This window comes from Neomonachus schauinslandi, chromosome 9 (genome assembly GCF_002201575.2).
Source record: "Neomonachus schauinslandi chromosome 9, ASM220157v2, whole genome shotgun sequence".
Lineage (NCBI taxonomy): Eukaryota > Metazoa > Chordata > Mammalia > Carnivora > Phocidae > Neomonachus > Neomonachus schauinslandi.
This window is the reverse complement of record NC_058411.1, coordinates 108,663,980-108,689,586: the sequence shown is the minus strand read 5'-3', so window position 1 is coordinate 108,689,586 and position 25,607 is coordinate 108,663,980. Positions and strand designations below refer to the sequence as shown.

Below are 25,607 nucleotides of genomic sequence, written 5' to 3'. Positions count from 1 at the left end.
CAGGAACTAGTTAAGAAATCTCTGGGAGTTGGGCGCCTGGGTGGCTCAGTTGGTTAAGCGACTGCCTTCAGCTCAGGTCATGATCCTGGAGTCCCGGGATCGAGTCCCGCATCGGGCTCCCTGCTCGGCGGGGAGTCTGCTTCTCCCTCTGACCCTCCCCCCCTCTCGTGTGCTCTCTCTCATTCTCTCTCTCTCTCAAATAAATAAATAAAATCTTAAAAAAAAAAAAAAATCTCTGGGAGAGACAACAGGGAGCACCTAGAAGGGAATGCCTTAAATGTATGAAAAGTTGACATCTTACTTTACCTCACTCAACTGTTCCGCTGGGGTACTCCTACTGTGTACAGTTTATACATATCTAACCTTGCAAAAGTCCCTTTACAGCTCCATTTCTTCATCTGTGAAATGAGAGAACTGATCTCTGAGGTCATTTTATGCTCTAAGACTCCATGCTCCTATAATTTCCCCAAATTCCCTCCAGCTACCATAATGCTCAGTTTAATGCTTGAACCAAGTATAGGCGATAAACTACATTGGTGGGAACTTCCAAGAAACCACAGAGAACAGACAAGAGCCTAGGATTCTGGGGCATGATCTTGGAAAAAGCACCCTATATTACCACTGGCCAGTGAGAATAAAGAAGTAATTCGAGATCCATGCTGTCGGTGGGGGGCGGGGGGGAGGGAACCAAGCTTGATAGCTAAAATTCATCATTTGATAATATAAAAATCATTTTTAGAGTTTGCTAAACAGCTCTTCTTTGAAGGCATTGCAAAAGCTATCCAGCAAAAGAGAATGAAAAGTCATAGACAAATACCAAGGAAATTAGTCAGAAATTGTGTAACTGTACTACATAATAGAGCCTTACAAAAGGAACTGGGGAAGTTCATATAGGATGTAATAGTAAATACATACTGAAAACAAGAATCAATCAGTAATTTGACAAACATGAAATATCAAATGTCTACCCGCAGTGAAGCACTGGGAGGAATTATAAGTGAAACACACATAAGCCCAAAGTGAATACACACACTTACAAGATAGCCCGAGAAAACAAAAAGTTAAGGCCAAAGTCTGCTATTTACTTCCATATAAAATATGGCACTGGGAAGCAATGGAAATAATAAAATACACATTCAATAAATATTATTTGGTTTGACTGTCAGATTGAATCTCATAAAACAAATTATGACTGAATCTTAATCCATTCAAATAATCTTAACAAATTTTAGTCAATTTGTTTCTTTTTTTTTCAGTCTATTAGTTTCTTAAGTATTATTCAATTCTGAGCTGCCATCTAAACACTGGAAGTCTCAACATTAGCCCTAAGTAAATAAACAAATTTGTTCTACAAAGATTACCTGTTTTTCCCCAGCAGAAGGACACGGAGGGATCTCAGCGTAGAAAGCCCACTGATTTCTTCAATTTGGTTATCATATAAATCCAAGAATATTAGCCTCTGTAGATTAGAAATATTTTGGATCCGAGTTATAAAATTGTGTTGGAAGTTCAACAAACGAAGGTGTTCTTCTCCATCAATGATAGGACATACAGTCAGCTTTTGCCTAGAAAACATTTAAAAAAGTTAATAAAGTTTTGATGTGACAACCTGCCTCCTCGTTTTATTATTACAAATATTATTAATAGTACCTTTGTGCTCCCATGCTGTGAGGAGAAAAAAGATAAACAGAACCACTTCTTGCCTCCAGGAACTGAGCCTCCTAGATCTAGTTGTAAATCATTTCTATAAAAGACAATATACTTTGACAAAGGCAATTATTAAAATTAAGTCTAAGCTCTCATTGTATTAAAAAAAATCTCCAATATCAATTATTTCACATAAAATTGAATTAACATCAGAAAACACTCAATGTAATTGCCTTCTCAAAATTGAAATGATTCAAAGAGCCATGTCACATAACACAAGAGATGCCCTAAGCCAGACAACTAAGTCATCAGGGAAAAAACAACAACTTATACACAGGTCTCTCATAGAATCATAGACTCTTGAGCTGGATAACATCTTAGGAAAAGTAAGAAATTCAGCCATCTACAGTTCACTTTGATGGAAACAGTTTCATCCTGAAATCCATTAATGGAAATGTGGTCCTTATAACACATTTCCTCAGAAGCTTAGATTTTAAGAATGTTTACATGTTCAACATTAACTTTAGACTTTGAAGAACATTTAGAATGCTATAGGATAGGATGAAACCTTACTAATACATGCTTTCAGCTGTATTTGAAACAGTAAAGCCTCCATTAGGCAAAAAGTTATTATGTCTTACATGTGAAGTAAATACATACAGGGCCCTTTAAGAATTCCACTACTATAATAAAATGGCCAGAGAGGAGTGATTCTACTCTGAGGTTTTCAACAGTGTTCAAGGAAAATGTCGCTGTATTGATCAGTGTGTGAGTAACTCTAATGGAGAGACTTATTAGAACTATTTCCTTTCAGTAAAAATCAAGCAAATGTAACCTTTAAAGAAAATAAATCAGAATGCTACAAGCATGAGTGAAATGTGGATGTGATCAGAATCATCCTCATTTATAGAGAAAAGATGATTAGCACAAAGAAATGACTGAAGGTGAACGGTTGACAAAGATATGATGTTTAGGGGCACCTGGGTGGCTCAGTCGTTAAGCGTCTGCCTTCGGCTCAGGTCATGATCCTGGGGTCCTGGGATCGAGCCCCGCATCGGGCTCCCTGCTCCTCAGGAAGCCTGCTTCTCCCTCTCCCACTCCCCCTGCTTGTGTTCCTGCCCTTGCTATCTCTCTCTCTCTCTGTCAAATAAATAAATAAAATCTTAAAAAAAAAAAAAGATATGATGTTTAAAAATATAGACCCTGAAAAAATCGGCTTAAAATAGAAGAAAAGTAAAACATAATAGACAATAGTTCAATTATTTTAATGTGTGCTTAGTATTTAGAATTCATTTCATGCATTCAATACTACCACATTTGCTCCTTGTCTTATAAATTATAAATTAATAAATGACAAGTATTCTAGTTTAAAATTGATGTCTTTATCCACTTAGCAAAAAATTTTGTCTCATTTTTCCTGCTTCAGTCTTCCTCTGTTTCTCAGTTAACTTACCAATACCCCCAACTTCTAGTTCATCCAATCTTTGAGTCACTCATCACTGAGAAAGGAAAATAAATAATCTCGGACCTCCCTCTTACATAAGTCACTATAGCTTGAAACAAAGTGACTTTCTCAGATTCCAAATCCAATAATTAAGTCCCAACTGCAAGGCTCACTTATCCATCCCCTAGCCCCCTAAGTCCCTGCCATGCAGCAAAACAAGCAAACACACACACATAATAAGCCAGGGCTCGCCGGGAGGGGGTTGGGGGTGGGGGTTGTTCGGCCAACAAAATCCCTGAGTTGCTACACCTCTTGCCCTAATACCAAATGTATATTGGACAATACTTTTGCCTCTGTATTTCCTACTTGATGCTGGAACAATACTGCAAAGCTGTCACGAGATTTAGTGCCCTCAAGTGGTGCTCTGCCTACAATACATCACACCCTCCAGAGAGCTTTTTCCCAACTACACACACAGATGGTCTATGACAATTCAGTCAGGTGTGCACGGCTACTGTAAGAAGTTTGCTTAACAATTTGCTCTTGGATGGGCGCCTGGGTGGCTCAGTCGGTTAAGCATCTGCCTTAGGCTCAGGTCATGATCTCGGAGTCCTGGGATCAAGCCCCATGTCAGGCTCCCCATTCAGCGGGAAGTCTGCTTCTCCCTCTCCCTTTGCCCCTCCCCCTACTCCATTTCTCTCTTGCTTGCTCACTCTCTCTCAAATAAATAAATAAAGTCTTTTAAAAAAAACAATTTGTTCTTGGAAACACACTGCTAAGCTAAAGGTCTAGACATAGACTGGTTATAGCACTAAGGTAGGATAGGGGTGCTTCATCCACCATTCTATTGCCAAGGGCTTCCTAAATTTTTTTATTTTTTATTTTTTATTTAAATTCAATTTAGGTAACATATACTATATTATTAGTTTCAGGAGTAGAATTTAGTGATTCATCAGTCTTATATAAAACCCAGTGCTCATTATATCAAGTGCCCTCCTTAATGCCCATCACCCAGTTACCCCATCCCCCTACCCACCTCCCCTCCAGCAACCCTCAGTTTATTTCCTATAGTTAAGAGTCTCTCATGGTTTGTCTCCCTCTCAGTTTTCATCTTACTTTCTTTTTCCTTCCCTTCCCTATATTCATCTGTTTTATTTCTTAAATTCCACATATGAATGAAACCATATGGTATTTGTCTATTTGTCTTTCTCTGACTTATTTAGCTCAACATAATATCCTCTAGTTCCATCCACGTCGTTGCAAATGGCAAGATTTCGTTCTTTTTGATGGCTGAGTAATATCCCATTATACACACACACACACACACACACACATAAAAAATATTCCATTTTATTATATATGTGTTATGTATGTATAACATACCACATCTTTATCCATCTTTATCCATTCATCTGTTGATGGATATCTGGGCCCTTTCCATAGTTTGGCTATTATGGACACTGCTGCTGTAAACACTGGGGTGCATGTGCCCCTTTGAATCACTATGTTTCTATCCTTTGGAAAAATACCTAGTACTGCAATTGTTGGGTCATAAGGTAGCTCTATTTTTAACTTTTTGAGGAACCTCCATACTGTTTTCCAGAGTGGCTGCACCAGTTTGCATTCCCACCAACAGTGTAAGAGGGTTCAAGGGCTTCCTAGATTTAAAGCTAGGGATCAAATCCTAAATATATTCACTCGTTCAAAAAATTTTTAGTCTATTTTGTCCCAGGCTCTGTTCTAGGTGCTGGGGATACAGAACTGAACAAAACTCCCAGTGTTTGTGGAGCTTATATTCCAGTAGGAGGAGACAAAGAATAAACTTGATAACTAAAATACTTCATATGTTAGAGGGTGATAAATGTTAAGAAGAAAAATAAGGCAAAGAAGGGGGTTGGGGAGTGTCAGAGTAGAATGGGTAGTAGCTTTGGAGATGGTGGCCGGGGAAGGTTATCCCCAACATGATGACATCTGAGTAAAGACCTGAAGGAGGTTAGGGAGTAAGCCTACAGACATGTGGGGGAACAGCATTCTACGTAGGGGACATCAAGTGCAGAAGTGCTGAGGTATGAGCCTGCTTGGTGTATTCACGCAGCACCAAGGAGGCAAGGGTAACTTCAGCAGAGTGAATGAAGGAAAAATCAGGAGGTCAGGCCAGTGAGGTAACAAGAACTCAACTGGACAGGGCCCAGAGGGCCCATATGAGGACTACACTGTAATTTTTTCTATCCTAAAATCCATTTTTATCAATGTCGTAGTCTAGAATTGCTATACTACTCTTTCAGGGTATAGGTAAGCTCTGTTACATTACACAGCTATAAAAACCCCTCCCCATACCCCTGGAAGGATAAATAAAAAATTGGTAACAATGATTATACCTATGTGGGAGAACTGGGGAGCTGGAGAACAAGAGAAGAGAGAAAGACTTTTCTATCTTTCCAATCCTGTACCATGTTTATATATTATCTAGTCAAAAAAAGAACAAAAAAAAGAAACTGTCCTCACCTTTCCAGGGTCAACCTGTCTGAGTAAAGAATTTTCTCTTCAGAAGAACGCTGCAGAATGGGAAATGATGGCATTGATGAGCTCGCCAGATGAATATGATCACCTATTGAAAATGATATACAAATTACTTGTTAAGAAAAGCCTTTAAAATCTTGAAACTAAAGTCACCTTATATTTGGAGAACTTTGGCACCTACAAATATCTTTTCTGGAAAGTACAGTTTCCAGAGCTCTCTATACTTTAAATTAATTACTACATTTGAGTTTGTTTCTTTCCTCCTCAACCCTAAACTACATGTTCTGTATATATCAAATAATTTTTCCCTTGCCCCATAGATTGGTTGCAAGTACAGAACTATTCTAGTGCTATCTTTACCCCTTTATAAGGCTGACTCCTAGCACTAAATTTTAACTCTTAAAACTGAGATGATAGTCCCTCATTACCAGATACATTTGGGCCAGCACTATGACAGCCCTGCCGGATTCTGGACTTTGAAGGTGTCTGAATGGAAGAATCTCCAAATGCTGATAAGGAGCTCATGGTAGTTTTCATTTCCAGCCCACATAGTTCTGTCACGTTTGTTGTGGATGAGATGAATGATGATTTATTACGAGGTGAAGGGCTTATTACTCTTCCATCTCCTTCAAAATATCAAAAAGTTTATCACAAAGCTACACAATACATGACTTTGCTACTGGAAATAGAGAGAAAGTAGTTTTGGATAGCAGATGTATCACTTTTTCTTTGTATATTCAACTACTATTAGTAGAAAATATTGCAGAGACCAATGGATGTGGATAAATACTGTATATTTGTAGTTAGGGTCCACAGGGTATATGATACTCCTATGAAGTTTATAGGCTGTTGGTCCTATAAACCTGACTGCAGTTAAGTAGCTTTCAATCTAACTGGCAAACACATATGAAATTAATAGACTATATAGAACAACGTACACAAAATGCAGAATAAAAAATAGCATCTGTTATATATTCACACATGAATGTGACAGTTATTTTCCACTTAAGATGGGTTTGGGGGGAGGTGGATATTAAGGTATATTCTAAAGACCCACAAGAATGTAGAATGGTCAAGAAGAGATGCTGGGAAGTTCCAGAAATGAGGTAAGATTTGAATAATGGGTCAAAGGGGCCAGTTTGAACATCAGAGGAGATCTACTGTATAAGAATCTTCTATAAAGAGAAAATTTCCTGAAAGAAGCAATTGATGTTGAAGGGAGCAATAAGCAGTAAAATAGAAACTACAGTTACCACAGAATTCTTCTGCTTAAACAGACCAATAAGGTGAAAAGAAAAAAACAAATCTAGGATGCTAACATACTCTTTGGGAGACCATCAGACAATATGATGACAACTTAAAATCAAGTTCTGTATAGATACTATTAAAAAGCTGTCAAGCAACGGTATCTGCTAGCTTCTATGGGTCTACAGAGCACAAACTGAAGTATCACACACCTAACTTCTTGTACAAAATAATCAGTGCTCATACTCCACTTTTCTAAATATCATGAAACATCAAGATAACTAATAATGATGTTCTAGAGTAACTCAGAATTGACATCATGTTCACCAATGAACTGTTCTTGTAACAGGATTCAGCTCCTAACAGGATACCAAAGCAACCATGATTCAGTACACTGATTTGGAAATCAAAATTCAGATAGTTGAAAAAAAATAGAAACAAACAAAAATTAGTATAAGGACTAACTGATTAAGGTGTAGCTGGTCACCTAAAGATGATAAAGGTAAAACACCAAACAACAGACAACCTTGATTTCTCTTATTAGCATCAGAGTTAGGTTTTTAAATTATTTTGTTAAGGCTTCAAGCCAATCCTCAATTTAAGAGGCAGATTAAAACTTTAAAAGACTTGGGGTAGGGCGCCTGGGTGGCTCAGTCGTTAAGCGACTGCCTTCGGCTCAGGTCATGATCCCAGGATCCTGGGATCGAGTCCCACATCGGGCTCCCTGCTCGGCGGGAAGCCTGCTTCTCCCTCCCCCATTCCCCCTGCTTATGTTCCCTCTCTCACTGTGTCTCTCTCTGTCAAATAAATAAATAAATAAATAAATCTTAAAAAAAAAAAAAAAAGACTTGGGGTATACAGGAAATAATCAAAGAGTAGTTTCATTTATGCTTAAAGGCGTTTTATCCTCATACTTTTCAGTTCCTATTATATACAGAAGTCATAATCCCTATCCCCATGATGAGCTTACTATCACAATCAGTGTGATATATGTCTTACAAGAAATAGCAAGAAATGAGAATGATTAGGGAGACACACCTTAAAACCCACAAACAAGATCCTTTAAATGACTGGAAACCAGAGTGATCTATGATTGACACATCCACACACTTATGTGGATATATAAATACCCACATATATGCACATATATTTGTGTATCAAAATTCATATATATTTGTGGGATGTTTCACCCTACATATAAACCACATTACTATTTGGCAAAAACATCTCCTGTTATTTCATATGTCACTATTTATTTTACCAGATATGAAGCCCCTATTTTCCCAATTAAATTTATAAGCTCTTTGGGAGATAGACCTCATTTTGTTTTTGTTTTTTGTTTTTTTTGTTTTTTTTTTAATGATTTTATTTATTTATTTGACAGAGAGAGACACAGCGAGAGAGGGAACACAAGCAAGGGGGAGTGGGAGAGGGAGAAGCGGGCTTCCCGCTGAGCAGGGAGCCCGATGCGGGGCTCGATCCCAGGACCCTGGGATCATGACCTGAGCCAAAGGCAGACGCTTAACCGACTGAGCCACCCAGGCGCCCCTCATTTTGTACTCCTTATATTCTTGCCCGAATCCAAATTCTGTAAGCAATCAATAAACTAATTAATTGATTTTCCAATTTACTAAAAGTTCATTGGAAATCTATTTTGCACATACTATTTCTGTTTAAAAAAAAAAGAAAATCAAAGTGTTGCTCCTAACAGAGTGTCTAGCACATAGTAGACACTCAATAAATATGTACTGAACTGAACCAAAAAGAGCAAGACAGATGCTCCCTGTAGTGTGGAACTGCAGTTAGGTTGATGCCATTGTCTAGCAGTTGGCCAAGACAAGACTGTAGATATAAGAAAGAGAAAAGTCATGTCAAATTAGATGGGCCCAAGAGGAAACAAAACAAAAAAAGAAAAACTAATCAAATATTCAAGATGACCATATGTTCATGCAGTAATGAGATGAACAATCTGGACATGCCTATACAGATCAACCCCCTCATACAAACTCCTAGGAGGTGGGGATGGCACATTATATAAAGATTCTGTAGTGTTTAACATTAGCCCATTACAGATGGCTAGCAGTTGTTAACAACCAACTAACAACTCAAATGTGCTAAGGAAATTCCTCCTTGAACTGAAAAATACATTTCAGAAATATAACCAGATCATATAAGGCCATGTTTTTCAAAGGGTGGTCCACAAACCACATCCATCAGAATCACTCGAGACATTAAAACGCACATTTCCAAATCCCACTCAAAAACTACAAAATCGGAATGGGGAAGAGGAAGAAAGGAAGGGGAATACTAAGAACCTGCCTTTCTAATAAAATCTCAGGTGATGCACACCAAAGTGTAAGGCCTTTGATATAAAATATCTATAATTATATGCACTAGTAAGGGAAAGATTTTCTTTTCTACTCCTGACTTTTCACTCTTTCCACTGTTTCCTTATTTCCTAGACATCTGTGTTCCCATACTCTTAACCCTCATTAACTAGCCATTTTTCCTAGTTCTAAGACAGTATTTGAAAGATTCTTTCCCATTCTGTTGTGCAAAGCCCACCCTCAAACTACAGTACAACTGCTTTTTCTGTATTGAAATAATCTACTACACTGTATATATAAAATCAGTTTTGATCCAAATAAATACCAAACCAATCTGATTAATGAACCATTGGTTAATGAACCATTTCATTTTTAATTCAGGTCAATTTGGATTTAGGTAGTCAAGATTATTAAGCAAATATTACTCAAATAAGATAAGCCATATCTGACCTCTACTTGCTGAACAATACCTTGCCTACTTGAGTAGTTTCTTTCAAGATCATGTTGCAAGAGTCGACCAGAGAATGACGGTGTTTCTTTATTTAGCTTGAATTCAACCTAAAAGACATTATTTGGGGAAAAATTTAACAGTAAGTAATGAAGATAATTATAAAATTATGTACAATACTGACACAAGCCACAACAGAAATGAACCTTGAAAACACAATGAGTGAAAGAGGCAAGACACAAAATGGCACATAGCATAGGATTCCATCTATGAAAAACTGATAATAAAAAAATATAAAGAGACAGAAAACAGATTTGTGGTTTTCAAAGGGGTGGGAAGAGGAAATGGGGAGTGATTGTTTAATGGGTACAGGGACTCTCTTTTGAGTGACAAAAAGTTCTGGAACTACATAGTGATGATGGCCGCACAACCTTGTGAATGTATTTAATACCCCTAATTTGTACAACTTAACATGGCTAAAATGGCCAATTTTATGTTATGAGTTTTTTTAACACACACACAATCAGAGTCAATTTCATGAGGTCAGATGAAACTATGCTCCAAACCACTTGCAATTCCTCCATACCCTCACCACAAACACAATGATTAAAAGAACCATTTTCTAGAAAACAAAAGCAAAAACCATGACAAAAAGTAAATTCTGTTGAAGAAAAAATCACTATGTTTTTATCATTAGAATTCCTTTTAAGAATCCAAGTATAATAAAATTGTATATCTAAACCTTCTAAGAAGGGTTTTCTCTAAACTGATTTTAAATTATTTGATAGGAGGACTGAGAAAAACAAAACCAAAACAACCACTCATGATTAGCCACCAAAAAATCCTAAGTACCTATCTTAAAAGAGTTATGATGCTTCTGATTCATCCATACTATAAACATTATAATAGCATTTGCATTATAACTTTATGAATTATATGAGCTAAAGGTATTTTCTCAGAACATATGTCCACTCTAGAGAAAGTAAATGGGTTTGAAAACAATCTGGACAAGGCACATAGTTCCTAGAAATACACTGTAATGATAAAACAGGATTTTTCCAGCAAAATCAATTAGCAAAACTTTGGAGGGAATCCATTACATCCAATTATAATAAAAAATATTTTCATTTAACCTAGCTAATTGCTATTTATTCAAGATGATCAAGTGGTCTACTTTCCAAGTGTTTATTTTCACATATAACGTAATCAACTACTGCCTCCTTGACTAATGGTGTCCTTCCATCAACACTCCTCATGCCCCTCCTTACCCTCCTCATGCTGTTGTTTGTAAACTCTGTCCTTCACTTTAGAGTTCCCCCAGTGACATCTATTGAATAATCTTTTAGGAAAAAACTGAATTGTGATGGTTGGAGGTATCCAACTTGGACAAAGGGGGAAAATTTGTTTTGTGTCTTGAGACAGTTCTGTGGGAGGTAGATGAGTATGTCTTGAGTGCTGAGGTGAGACAGGAGGGAAAGAAAAATGTGTATCTCAAAAATCAAATCTAAAGCTAGAAATAATGCAAATGCCAGGGGATACTGCGTGCAAATTTGGGGAAAAAAAATCTTATGTTCGTATCTTAACTTCTAAATAGCATTAAGCTCAATATATTTTCACTGCTAATCTATTACGTTCTCCTTGATTTTAAACGGAATGTGTAGATGTATTCCCCCCAAATTATCACATTTTATCCATTATAAGATGCCATCAGTAGGAAGACATACCATCATTTTACCACTACTAAGAAAGAAAAAGCTTTCCTAATTCAACTATGATGTGCCATCAATTTTAAGAAGAATCCTGACTTAAGAAATGTTTAAATGTAAAAAACAAAAAACAAAACAAAACTCACCTCTTGTAACTGGTGAAATAAGAATCAGGTTTTTTTTTTTGTTTTTTGTTTTTTTTTTTTAAGATTTTATTTATTTATTTGAGAGAGAGAATGAAAGAGAGCACAAGAGGGGGGGAGGGTCAGAGGGAGAAGCGGACTCCCCGCTGAGCAGGGAGCCCGATGCGGGACTCGATCCCGGGACTCCAGGATCATGACCTGAGCCGAAGGCAGTCGCTCAACCAACTGAGCCACCCAGGCGCCCCAAGAATCAGTTTTTAAAAGAGGCTTTTAAAAGAGGCTTTGACTTTATGTGGGCAGAAAATAAAAATTATTTTAGCTCTACTCTTCAAATCATGCTGCTATTTGTGTAGATTACAAAATAATTTATCTTCGATTTAAATACAAATCTGCTTAAATCTTACTTTGCTTTTTTCAGGAAGCGATGATGTTTGAATAACCAGATGAAGCCCACAGTTCACCTGCAATGTAAAAATTATAGCATAAAATATGCTCTTAACTTATATACACACATATTTCTCCCCAAACTGGTACAGATAAAGATATAACAAACACTTAGAATAAAACAGAATGCTTGCTTTTTGTTTGTGGTAAATGATCATATTCTGAGGATCTGCTGAAAACAATAAAATCACGACTAAGAATTAAAAGGTTTCACTGTGATTTATTTTCCAAAATGTCTGCAGCGATTTAACCCTCTACCTTAGCACCTCAGGTTTTTGACACTTGCCATCTCAAGTCTACCTAAATATCTCAATGGGACAGGTGAAGGAGGGGAAGTACCTATTAATAATACATTTTTTTCTAAACTAAGAAAAGGGGTGGGAGATTGGTTAAAAGAATTGAAATGAACCTTAGCCTTTCACAGCAGACCAGCTCCACCTTCTGGGAAGCCAAGAACCTGGACAAGACTTTGAATACCCATCATACAATATTAAATACCCTCCAAGTGCCTTGGTCCAGTCCACGTTATCTCAAGCCTCGGTCAGACAATAGCTTGAGTAGTATATTCAGCGGTCCTGGTCCCAATAATACCAGCCCATCACCTAGGACAAAGACGCCAGTCAGAAAGAACGATACGAATGGGGAGAAAGGGAAGGCAGGAGACCCAACCTACGTTGTTCGCAGCCCGGCCAGAAACAGAGCGGTACTTCCCGGGAATCATGGCAGGAGACAGTCCAGGATCTGTTAAATCTGCCTTAGAAGCGACGATATAGCGGAGACTCAGAGACAGAAAGGGGTCATCTCCCAGGCAACCCGCTCAGGGGTTACCATGGAGACGACCATTTCCGGTCTGGTCCTCTCCTAAATCAACTGGCCAACCCGGTCGGTAGAGCCTCCGGTGATGTTTGCCCGGGTCCGGTGCGTCCGCACTTCCTCGTCCTACTTTCCTGGCCTCCTACAAAAGGAGCCGGAGTGTGGGGAGGAGGAGACCGGGAAGAGGGCGGCCGCCTCGGTAGCTGTGACAACCACCACTTCCGGTCCGTTCCTCTTTACGGCCCACCTCAGCTCCGCCCGCGCGAAATTTGGATCCCGCTGCCGGTGGCCACCTGCTCTCGGGGGAGGACCCGCGCGCGGGCGGAGGCCGATATCCGAGCACGGCGTACGCCCCCGTGGGGCCCCAGCTCGGCACTTCCGGTGGCCGGAGGTAGGGGCACCGACGCCGCGCAGCGCGGACCGGCGCAGGGGGACCGCGTCGCCCCGGCTGGGAGCACGCGGGCGTGCGGAGGCCGAGGCCGCTGCCATGCCGGCCCGCTGCGTGGCCGCCCACTGCGGCAACACCACCAAGTCCGGGAAGTCGCTGTTCCGCTTCCCCAAGGACCGGGCCGTGCGGCTGCTGTGGGACCGCTTCGTGCGGGGCCGCCGCGCCGACTGGTACGGGGGCAATGACCGCTCTGTCATCTGCTCGGACCACTTCGCTCCGGCCTGTTTTGACGTCTCTTCGGTTATCCAGAAGAACCTGCGCTTCTCCCAGCGCCTGAGGCTCGTAGCGGGCGCCGTGCCCACCCTGCACCGGGTCTCCGCCCCAGCACCTAAGGGGGAAGAAGAGGGAGAGCACGCGGGCGGCCCCGAAAAGGGAGGAGAGCCCCAGGCAGTCAGGCAGGCAGAGGCCGCCCCGGGGCCGGCCGCCTGTACGCTCCTCCGGGCCAGGAAGAGGGCTGCGCCTTCACAGGTAAAGGGACATCAGAAGTCCACCGAGGGTCGTGGAAGGAACCCCGGCCTGTGGCTCGGCTCTGCCACTAGTGTCCCCTCACCTCGAAGGGTTCTGTTTTCCCATCTGTAAAATTAGGAGGGTGCTGTAGCGGTGATCTCAGGTCTTCTTTAACATGAACACTATGGAATTATAGTTCCTTCTACCTCCTTCTCCCCCAGCCTCAGAAAGACTCACTCTCTCGTCCTTTAGATTCTAGAGTCACCTTCACAGTCCGCTGCAGACTTTTTAAATAGAAAGGGTTCCATTTGAGCAAATCTCAAGGAAAGGGGTGCCTGAAACTGTTTTTGCGTAACATACCTGAGCTTGAGGAAATGATTATAACTGCCAAAATGGGGTGAGGGAAGGGGGATGCGGAGCTACGGATGAAGATGGGGTTTGCTGATAAACAATCCCTTCCTGCTCCTAAACTTCCTCTTGACTAGCTTCCTGTAAGTTAAAACATCGCAGTGAGCTGAATTTTCCCACCTTGCCCTCTTCTGCTAACTTACTAATCCTCATATGCATTGACTAGATTTACTTTGCATCTGCTCACTATATCTTCTTCCCCACTTCCCATCTTAATGAAGACTTCCCAGCCTTATTAGAGATAATCAGACTTCAGCCCTGTCACCATTACATAGATTAAATTATGACTTTTAATTGGATCTAAAAGGTGTTCATTTCTAGAGATGGGAAGAGTTCACCAAGAAGTCAGCTGATCTGTAACTGACATTTTGGCTTTGAATACTCAGATGCGTCGGTAGAATTTTAGAGCTGAAGGGAAACTAAGTGCACTTCTAGTCCAGACTCACACTTTATGCACAAGGATGTCAATCCAGGAGATTGAGAATTTCTTCACCGGCCTGTAATATTTGCTCTAAGTCCAATTGCCAGACCAAAACTTTTTCTGAAATACCAGCCTGCTCCCTACGTTGGAGTGGGTGCTTAAGACACTTTTTTTTTTTTAAGATTTTATTTATTTATATGACAGAGAGAGAGAGTGAGAACAGGAACACAAGCAGGGGGAGTGGGAGAGGGAGAAGCAGGCTTCCCGCTGAGCAGGGAGCCCGATGTGGGACTCGATCCCAGGACCCTGGGATCATGACCTGAGCTGAAGGCAGACGCTTAACGACTGAGCCACCCAGGCGCCCTGCTTAAGACACTTTTAAGGTATCCTGAAATTACTAGGATAAAGAGCAAAATTATTAACACAACCTACAAGTCCTTGCATGCTTTTTGGCCCTGCCTACCATTCTAGTCCTATCCAAGGCCACCAACAAGTGTTGTTGTTCCTTCCTACCAACAAGCCTTCACTCTTTTGTTTCACGTGATACCCTGGAATTATGCTCCTGCCATTCACCATCATCATCAATTAAGTCTTTTTACTTTAAAAATCAATTCAAACATCCTTTCCCTTTGGTCCCCTAATTATATATTTTCATTCTTCATATATTTCATATGCTTCAGTAGCACATATACTTCAACAACATATCACAGTTGTCATGAAATAATTGTGTCGTTTGCTTAATGTTTGTCTTCACGTTAGAATGTAAGCTCCATGAGAGCAGGGATCCTATCTGACATGTTCATGATTATATTGACAGTACCTAGACAATATTTTGCAAATTTTAGGAATTCAATAAATATTTGTGGAATGATTATGTGACTCTAAGAACACTTTTTTGTACTTTAATAGAATTTTCAGTTCTCTGCCAGCTACCCTTCTCACCCAGCTATATACCAGTCAAGACATCTGTCCCTTTATCTATCCACTATCACTACTTACCCAACCTTTACCTAAGCACATATATAATACACAAATGCAAATATGTAGTAAAAGAGAGGAACATTAAACATGCCATGCACACCCTTACACCATTTTACTTCCTCAAAATTATACCACCTAATCAAAACTTGGGAGAAGAAAAGCCAGGCTAGTGAAACAATCAAAGATTTTATAACAAAGGCTAACCTTGAGGAAATCCGGAGTACATACCAAACCTACTCTGCAATTAGAATATTATATATATTAATATAATATATCCAGCCAACATTTCTAACAATCCATATTACATTAATATACTTGCTGTTTATTAGGAAACTATGTGTTAGTTTTATTAATAGTTACTTTAAAAGTATATAAGGTTAAAAAGAGTTTAGAGTTGTTAGCAATCCCTTTTTCGCCAGGTCTGGATTGAGAACCCCAGTAACATTGCTAAGTTTGCTTGTACCACCTCTGGGTCCTTTCCCCACTCATTTCCAATTCCAGGACTAACTGACTAAAAATCAAATTTCCAGGCATTCTACAGCATTTATTGAGGGGCTATTGTAGACACTGTTCTGGGTAGTTGGTGCTTAATGTAGATAAATATAACTGAATGTTCCCTATCTGTAGGGAGCTTGAGAAAAGATGAGGGACTATCTCCCAGGAGAAAGGGGGCTCTGAGGAGCACTATACATTATCTGATATTTTGCTTCATGAGACTATGATTATTTTCCTTAACCGTTAATTTCTTATTTTTTTATCCAACTGTATTTTTTAAACTGTCTAATTGAAGTGTAACAAATATGCAGGAAAGTGCACAAATATTGTCATTAAATTATCACAGCCTGAACAAGTGTAGCCCACTAAATGACTCAAAGAAATAGAACACTGCTAACAACCCAGGGGCCCCTGTATCACCTGAGCTGCAGCCTTCCCTCCTTCTTGAAGAAACCCAGTTTGCTTTTTTTTTTTAGTTCCATAAAGTAGAATCATTATGTAGGTATTTCTTGCATCTGGCTTCTTTGTTCAACATTATATTTGTGAGAGTCATCCATATTGTTGCATACAGCAGTAATTTGTTTTCATTATTATGTAGCAGTCCATTGTATGAATATGCTAAAAAATTTATCTGTTCTACTCTATTTGGACCTTTGGGTTGTTACCATTTGGGGGCAATTATAAGTAATGCTGCTATAAGCATTTTTGAACATGTCTTTTTCATATGTGCACACATTTCTGATGGTATATACCTAGAATTGCTGGGACATAGTATTATGTTAAACTTCAATAAATAATTCCAAGTGTTTTTTAAAAATAGTCTTACCAATTCACACTTTACCAGCAGCATGAGAGTTTACATTGTTCCTCATTCTTGCCTGCACTTGGTTTGTTAGACTTTCACATTTGAGTCCTTCTGCAAGGTTTGTAGTGGTGTTTTACTTTGCATTTCCCATTTGTAAATGAAATTAGTAAGGGAACACCTTTTCAAATGTCAATTGTACATGTAGATAGCCTCTTTGGTGATAGGCCCATTTTTCTGTCAGGTTAACTCTTGATTTCGGGTTCTTAATAAATTCTGGCTTCCTTTGTCAGTTAAATATGTTTCAAATATCTTCTCCCACTGTGGCTTGCCTCTTTCCTCTTAATAGTGTCTTTTGATGTACTGAAATTCTTAATTTTAATGTAGACCAACTTACCAATATTTTTCTATATGCTTAATGCTTAGAACATTCTATTATGCTGTTTTCTATAAACTTGTTCTTAATTTTTACATTCAGATCTACAACCCATTCAGAATTGACTTTTGTGTGTGATGTGAGATAGGGTTTAAGTTTCATTTTTTTCCCTTATAGATACCCAGTTGACTCAGCGTCTTCTATTGAAAGGACAGCATTTCCTCATTGTCCTCCAGTGTCAACTTTGTCATAAGTTTCTATGTACACATTAAGTCTGTTTCCACACTTTTAAATTCTGCCCATTTATCCATTTGCATATTTTTTGCAGCATTATCACAGTACCTTAATTACTGTGGCTTATATTAAGAGCCAACATTCAATTGATCGATTTCTCTTACCATGCTCATCTTCATGGATGTCTTGGCTATTTGGGGCTCCTTGAAGTTCCATATATATCTTAGAATTGGTTTGTCAATTTCCACAAATTATCTACTGGGATTTGATTGGGACTACATTGAATTTATAAATGAATGTAGGGAGAAAGAGCATATTAACAATAACAGGTCTTCCAATCCATGAACGTAGTATATCCCTACATTAATCTGGGTTTTTACATTCCTCTTAAAAATATTTTATGGCATTCTATGTAAAGATTTTGTGCATATTTTATTAGATTTATTCCTATTTGATTTTGCTATTATAAGCAGTATTTAAAATTTTATTTTTTATGTATTTATGTAGATAAATTGATTTTTGTTGACCTTGTATCCAGAAACCTTGTGTAAACCTATTTATTCCAATAATTTGTAGATATTTTTCAATTTTCTACGTGTCTATAACATGTCAGTAAATAGTTGTTGGTATTTGTGCTTTTATTTCCTATTCCTACTACACTAAATAGAAACTTCAGTACAGTGTTGGGAACCAAAGAAGTGATGAGGAATCCTTTTTCTCATTCTTATTTCCAGAGGGGAGGCCTTTAAGTTTACCATTTGATATGATTTTTGCTACAGTTTCGTGGTTTTTTTGCAGCTGCTTTTTATCATAAAAAAATATTCCTGCCTATTACTAGTTTTTGCTACAGATTTAAATCATAAATGATGTTGAATTATATCAAGTGCTTTTTCTGAATCTATTTATAATCATATATTTTGTCTATTATTCTGTTATTGTGGTGAATTATATTGCCTGGTTTTGAAATATAGAACCAAACTTGCATGGCTGAAGTAAACACATTTTGGCCAATGCTTATTGCTCTTTTATATATTGCTTGATTTGATTTGCTAATAGGATTTTTACATCTGTGTTCATGGGCAAACTCAGTCTATAATTTTTCTTTCTTGAAATGTGTTTCTCAGGGGTGCCTAGGTGGCTCAGTCAGTTAAGCATTTGCCTTCAGCTCAGGTCATGATCCCGGGGTCCTGGGATTGAGTCCCGCATTGGGCTCCTTGCTGGGCAGGGAGCCTGCTTCTCCCTCTGCCTGCCTCTGTCTCTCTCTCTGACAAATAAATAAAATATTAAAAAAAAAAAAAAGAAATGTCTTTCTCAGATTTGATATCAAGATTATGCTGACCAATTTGGAGTTATTTCCTCTTATATCATTCTCTGGAAACGTTTCTATAAATTGGCATATATTCATTAATAAATTTGGTATTAATATTTGGTAGAGTTCGCTGATAAAGATACCTGGTCCTTACCTAGTCCTGGAGTTTTCCTTGTGGGAAGATTTTTTTTTTCAGATTTATTTATTTATTTGAGAGAGAGAGAGCGTGTGCGCACGAGCAGGAAGGGTAGAGAGAATTTCAAGCAGACTCCATGCTAAGCACAGAGCCCACTGCAGGGCTTGATCTCACGACCTTGAGATCACGACCTGAGAGGAAACCAAGAGTTGGATGCTCAACCAACTGCACCACCCAGACGCCCCTTGTGAGAAGATTTTTTTTTTTAATATTTTATTTATTTATTTGACAGAGAGAGACACAGCGAGAGAGGGAACACAAGCAGGGGAGTGGGAGAGGGAGAAGCAGGCCTCCCGCAGAGCAGGGAGCCCGATGCAGGGCTCGATCCCAGGACCCTGGGATCATGACCTGAGCCGAAGGCAGACGCCTAAACTCTGAGCCACCCAGGCGCCCCTGTGAGAAGATTTTTAATGATGGATTCAATTTTTTTTAACAGTTACATGGTTATTCAGTTTTTTGTTTCTGCACTTACTTTGACAAATTATATTTTTCTAAAAATTTGTCAGTTTAAATTTTCAAATATATTGACACAAAGTTATAATCTTTTACCTTTTAAAATTCTATATGATCTGTAGTGATTTTTGCTTTTTCATTCTGTTTTTGATCTGCTTCACCAGGTGTTTTTCAATTTTTATTAATCTTTTCAAATAATAAACTGCCTTCTTGGTCTTTTTTCTAGTATTTTTTTTTTCATTATTTTGTATCATTTTTCCTTCCCTGTACTTATTTTTTTCAACTTTGATTTTTTAGTTGATAGGTTAGATTTATATATTACTGAGCTAAATGATTAACAGATATTTTCTTGTCTATTTTTCCATTAAACAAGCTTGTTAAAAAGTGAAAACTTCACTTAAAGATATCTGTACATATTAAGATGTGGTATTTCATGCAAAGAATATTGTAAGAATAACCAACTTGCTTATGTGAAGACAAAACATTGAATTACCAAATACTTCAAATTTTGCCCAGCTGCTTAAATTTTTTAAAACTTTCCGGTAGTGGAGCGCCTGGGTGGCTCAGTCGATTAAGTGTCTGCTTTCAGTTCAGGTCATGATCGAGGGTCCTGGGAACAAGCCTGGTGTCTGGTTCCCTGCTCAGTGGGGAGCCTGCTTCTCCCTCTCCTCCCCACTCTTGTTCTCTATCACTGTCTCTGCCTCTCTCTGTCAGATAAATAAACATATTCAAATTTTTTTCCAGTATTTTAAAAATTATTTTTATAAGGCTTAACTTTTTTTGAACAGTTTCAGGTTCACAGCAAAATTGAGGGGACTATAGAGAGATTTCCCATATTCGCACTGCCCCCACACCTATGTTGACACCTGGACTATCAACATCCCCACCAGAGTGGTACATTTGTTAGAACTGATGAATCTACATTGATGCATCACTATCACCCCAAATCCATAGTTTACATTATAGTTCACTCTTGATTCCTCTACTTTTTAAATTTTTATTTACTGTTCTTCTAACTTCTTGAGAATTTAAATTGGATCATGGGTTTTCAGAATTTTCACACTAATGGCCAAAGAGGCATCTGAGTTTCGCATGCGTATTTCCCAATTGTAGAATTCCCTAGAGTGGTATTAATAGAGGAAAAATTGACTTCTGAAATGAGGATATGTTAGAAATATTTTGTGGGATAAATTTTTTGTGTGATGTTAATAATTCCACTCTAATTAAGCCTAATTAATTTTTCTATACTCTTTTGTGCATATAAGACTATAAATTCCCTTGTAAGCATGGCATTAACTGAGTCCCACAAGATTTTGATATAGAATATTATTATTTAGCATAAAATATCTTTTTCTTTTAAGATTTTATTTATTTATTTGACAGAGCGAGAGAGCACAAGCAGGGGGAACAGTAGAGGGAGAGGGAGAATCAGGCTCCCTGCCAAGCAGGGAACCCGATGCGGGGCTCGATCCCAGGACCCTGAGATCATGACCTGAGCCGAAAGCAGACACTTAACCACCTGAGCCATCCAGGTGCCCCGTGTAAATCTTTTTATTTCACTATAAATTTATCTCTTATCTTTTCATGGGTTATTTAGAAGTAGGTTATTAAATTTCCAAACATACTGGCATTTTGTAGTTCTATTTTTGTTATCGATTTCTAGGTCTGTTATGCTGTGACCAGAGAATATACAGCATATGAATTTAATCCTTTGAAATTTATTGAAACTTGTATTAGGCAAAACATAGGTCAGTTTTTGTAAATGTTCCATATGCACTTGAGATGAATATGTGTTCTGCAGTTGAGTACATGTTCTATATATGTCTATTAATCATGTTTACAAGTTCTCTATCCTTATGAAATTTTTGTCTACCTAATTGTATTAATTACTGGGAGAGGCATGTTAAAAATCTTCCGCTGTACCAAACTGTGGAAAGAGCCAAGATGTCCATCGATAGATGAATGGATAAAGAGGATGTGGTATATATATACCATGGAATATTATGCAGCCATCAAAAGGAATGAGATCTTGCCATTTGCAACGACGTGGATGGAACTGGAGGGTATTATGTTGAGTGAAATAAGTCAAACAGAGAAAGACATGTATCATATGATCTCACTGATATGAGGAATTCTTAATCGCAGGAAACAAACTGAGGGTTGCTGGAGTGGGGGGTGGGGTGGGAGGGATAGGGTGACTGGGTGATAGACACTGGGGAGGGTATGTGCTCTGGTAAGCGCTGTGAATTGTGCAAGACTGTTGAATCTCAGATCTGTACCTCTGAAACAAATAATGCAATATATGTTAAGAAAAAAAAAAGAAGAAGAAGAAGGTAGAGGGAGGCGAAGAATGAAGCAGGGGAAATCGGAGGGGTAGACGAACCATGAGAGACGATGGACTCTGAAAAACAAACAGGGTTCTAGAGGGGAGGGGGGTGGGACGATGGGTTAGCCTGGTGGTGGGTATTGAGGAGGGCACATTCTGCATGGAGAACTGGGTGTTACGCGCAAACAATGAATCATGGAACACTTCATCTAAAACTAATGATGTAATGTATGGGGATTAACATAGAATAAAAAAAAATCTTCCACTGTAATTTTGAATTTACATATTTGATCTAATTCTAACATAATTTGATCTAATTCTGTTCTATAGTGCTAATATAGCAACATCAGCTTTCTTTAGGTTAGTGTTGGCATAGTACATCTTTTTACATCCTTTTATTTATTTATTTGAGCGAGAGAATGAGATAGAGAGAGAGCATGGGGGGGGGTCAGAGGGCGAAGCAGACTCCCGGCTGAGCAGGGAGCCCAATGCGGGACTCGATCGCGGGACTCCAGGATCACGACCTGAGCCGAAGGCAATCGCTTAACCAACTAAGCCACCCAGCGCCCCTATTTTCAGTCTTTCTGTATCCTTAAGAGTTTTGGCATTCCCTCCTATGATTGCCTCTTTGAAGAGAGTGTATCTTTTTCCTCTGGCTGCTTCTAATTTTTTTCTCTTTGTTTTCCAGTTTTACTGTAAAGTGCATAGGTATGGCTTCCTTTGTTTTTATTTTGATAAGTACAAATAGTACTTTTGTAAAACCATGTCTTAATGTCTCCTCTCCATTTTGGTGAATTTTCAGATGTTATTTGCTCAAATAGTGCTTCTGTCCCATTTTCTCTCTTTTTTCCTCTGGTACTACAATTAATATCATATATGATACTTTTTCATCTTATCTGCTTTGTCTCTTGTGATCTTTTCTATATTTTCCAAACTTTTTTCTCTCTCTGCCTAATTTCAGATATTTTCTTTTGACTCATGTTCCAGCTGATCAATATATATTTGGAAATTCTGCTTCTTAACCTTTTAATATGAAGAAGTAATAATGAAATATGTGCACAAAAGATTTATGTTCAAAGATTTCTAATATAGATTGTTTTAATAAATTACAGTATATCTGTACAACAGATTGTATGCAGCCATAAAATTATATAGAATATTTAATAACATAGAAACATGATTATTAAAGGAAAAAACAAGGTTATAAAAGAGATGATCCCAATTAAAAAAAAAAAAAAAAAGACCAAAAAAGTTCCAAAATACAAAGTTGTTAGCTACGGATAAAGAGATGATGGCTAATTTTTAGTTTATTTTTGCTTCTCTGTATGGTGCAAATTTTTCTCAGTGATAAAAGGTATTATTATTCTAATGGGAACAAGTTATTTTTAAAAGCCTGATTAAATTTCTAAAATGCCATTTTTTCAGGCATAAACCCATTTTGTAAAGAAATATGTACTTACGCTAGACTTCTATAATGCTTGGCTTAGAAGTAGATATAGCCAATAGGAATTGGTCATAATTTTATAAACACAAAGGTAAGACTTATACTTTGATTTAAGTCCTCAGTAATATTAGGCGTAATTATTCCTGTTACAAAGGGACTCTTCAGGGCGCCTGGGTGGCTCAGTCAGGTAAGCATCTGCCTTCAGCTTGGGTCATGATCCCGGGGTCCTGGGATCAAGTCCCATGCCGGCTCCCTGCTCCGCGGGGAGCCTACCTCTCCCTCTGCCTCTGCCTGTCTCTCTGTCTCTCATGAATAAATAAATAAAATCTTTAAAAAAAAAAAAAAAGGAGGGATTCTTCACAAAACTTTCTTCACAAAGTTTCTTTAACTTGGGTGTTAATAGCCTATATCACAGTATTACAGCAATATGAATGCCAGCTAAAATATTTTTTCAGTGGTTCAAAGGCAATTGCCATGACCAGGGCACTAGATAAAATTACAGAGCACTTTAATTTTGTTTTTGGTTTCTCTATCACTTCTTATTTCTTCCCACAGGCCCCCTTACATATTCTAGATATCCTTTCTTAGCCTCTTCCACATAATTTCTAGGTACTCAGTCTTACGTTACCTTCTTTTTTTTAAATTTTTTATTTAAATTCAATTTAGTTAACATATACTGTATTATTAGTTTCAGGGGTAGAATTTAGTGATTCATCAGTTGCATATAACACCCAGTACATCAAATGCCCTCCTTAATGCTCATCACCCAGTTGCCCCATCCCCCCACCCCCCACCCCTCCAGGAACCCTCAGTTTGTTCTCTATGGTTAAGAGTCTCATATGGTTTGCCTCCCTCTCTGTTTTCATCTTATTTTACATTTCCTTCCCTTACCCCTATGTTCATCAGTTTTGTTTCTTGAAATCCACACATGAGTGAAATCATATGATATTTGTCTTTCTCTGACTGACTTATTTAGCTTAGCATAATACCGTTTAGTTCCATCCATGTCATTGCAAATGGAAGATTTCATTGTTTTCCATTTTATATATATATATATATATATATATATATATATATATATATATATATGCCACACCTTTATCCATTCATCTGTTGATGGACATCTGGGCTTTTTCCATATTTTGGCTATTGTGGACATTGCTGCTGTAAACATTGGGGTGCATGTGCACCTTCCAATCACTATGTTTGTATCCTTTGGATAAATACCTAGTAGTACAATTGCTTATGTTACCTTCTAAGTATCCAAATCCTGCTCCTTTCTACCTCTTACTTCCCCCGCAAATCAAAATTTCTGTTTCACATTGTAATTTTTCTCAGGAAAGCATAAAAGCCAGTCATATTATTTTATTTAAGTATTTCTCTGTAAGGTATAAAGGACCAATGATTAGGCTTTCTAGAATAATGCTACTGCTATGATATCCAGTAATTTAATACTAGTAGTATTATCTCTTATAGCTATTGATTTAGAAAAAAATAATGAGTTGTAAGCAAATAATAACTTCTAAATTTCTGTTTGACCAGAATGCTTGGCAATTTATGATTTACAAATAGTAAAGAACAGTATGGCAGAGTTCTTAAGAACTTGGACTTTGGAGCCAGCTTGCCTGGATTCAAACTCCAGTCTTCCTACTATGTGACCTTGAAAACTATTATTTATACTCTTTTACTACTTCTCACTTTTGAAAGATAAAACCATACTAGTTAGGCTACCTTTGATATGGTTCTCCTCTGATTTATATTTTTAGATTACATATGAAAATGAAGTTAAACAAACACAAGTCCCTGCTAATAATCTATCTTATGGTGTCACTTCGGTACCTACTCACTGTGAAGAAGGCCCAGTGCATAAAAGCACACAAATGTCTCTGAAAAGACCCCCTCACCGCAGTGTTGGTATGTTTGGACTCTTCGACTGATAATTGAATTGATCTTTTGTATACGAAAGATAAATGACAAGCAAAATGTAATTCACAGGCAAATGTGTTTATTCTCTTTCAGGTATTCAAGCCAAAGTGAAAGTGCTTGGAAAACAACTGTGTAATGCCACTACTCAGACCAATGGATTGCGGTCTAGAAGTGCCTCCCTCTTTGACATTTACTCCAGTGACTCAGAGCCAGATGCAGACTGGGATGTCAAGAGTGAGCAGAGCAATTTGTCTTACATAGCTGTGCAGGTGAAAGAAGAGTCTTGTTAAAAATGCAACATCATGGGCGCCTGGGTGGCTCAGTTGGTTAAGCGACTGCCTTCAGCTCAGGTCATGATCCTGGAGTCCCTGGATTGAGTCCCGCATCGGGCTCCCTGCTCCGCAGGGAGTCTGCTTCTCCCTCTGACCCTCCCCCCTCTCATGTGCTCTCTCTCATTCTCTCTCTCAAATAAATAAATAAAATCTTTAAAAAAAAATGCAACATCAAATGACTTGATGTCCTATAGGTTTTCAAACCTTCGCTCACACAATTACTTCTTTGCTCTTGTAAATCTTTCACTTTGGGATAGTTGACTATCAGCAAA

General features: G+C 38.3%; 2 protein-coding genes across 2 annotated transcripts in view; one reads left to right on the top strand and one right to left on the bottom strand.

Annotated features, from left to right (window-relative positions):
- The window catches only part of LRRC49 (leucine rich repeat containing 49), a 169,274-nt gene extending 156,352 nt beyond the window's left edge, over window positions 1–12,922 (bottom strand). The window contains exons 1-6 of the mRNA XM_044918294.1: window positions 12,598–12,922; window positions 11,885–11,941; window positions 9,654–9,741; window positions 6,040–6,237; window positions 5,597–5,699; window positions 1,362–1,565 (exon numbers count right to left, since the gene is read on the bottom strand). Coding sequence (XP_044774229.1) covers window positions 1,362–1,565; window positions 5,597–5,699; window positions 6,040–6,237; window positions 9,654–9,741; window positions 11,885–11,941; window positions 12,598–12,645 — 698 coding nt within the window. The 5' untranslated portion in view covers window positions 12,646–12,922. The remainder of the gene's footprint in view (window positions 1–1,361; window positions 1,566–5,596; window positions 5,700–6,039; window positions 6,238–9,653; window positions 9,742–11,884; window positions 11,942–12,597) is intronic.
- An 83-nt stretch (window positions 12,923–13,005) lies between these two features.
- THAP10 (THAP domain containing 10) lies at window positions 13,006–25,324 on the top strand. Its single transcript, XM_021693755.1, has 3 exons — window positions 13,006–13,653; window positions 24,844–24,991; window positions 25,097–25,324. The coding sequence occupies exons 1-3, from the start codon at window positions 13,225–13,227 to the stop codon at window positions 25,291–25,293; spliced, it is 774 nt and encodes a 257-aa protein (XP_021549430.1). The 5' UTR covers window positions 13,006–13,224; the 3' UTR covers window positions 25,294–25,324.
- The last annotated feature ends 283 nt before the right edge of the window (window positions 25,325–25,607 follow it).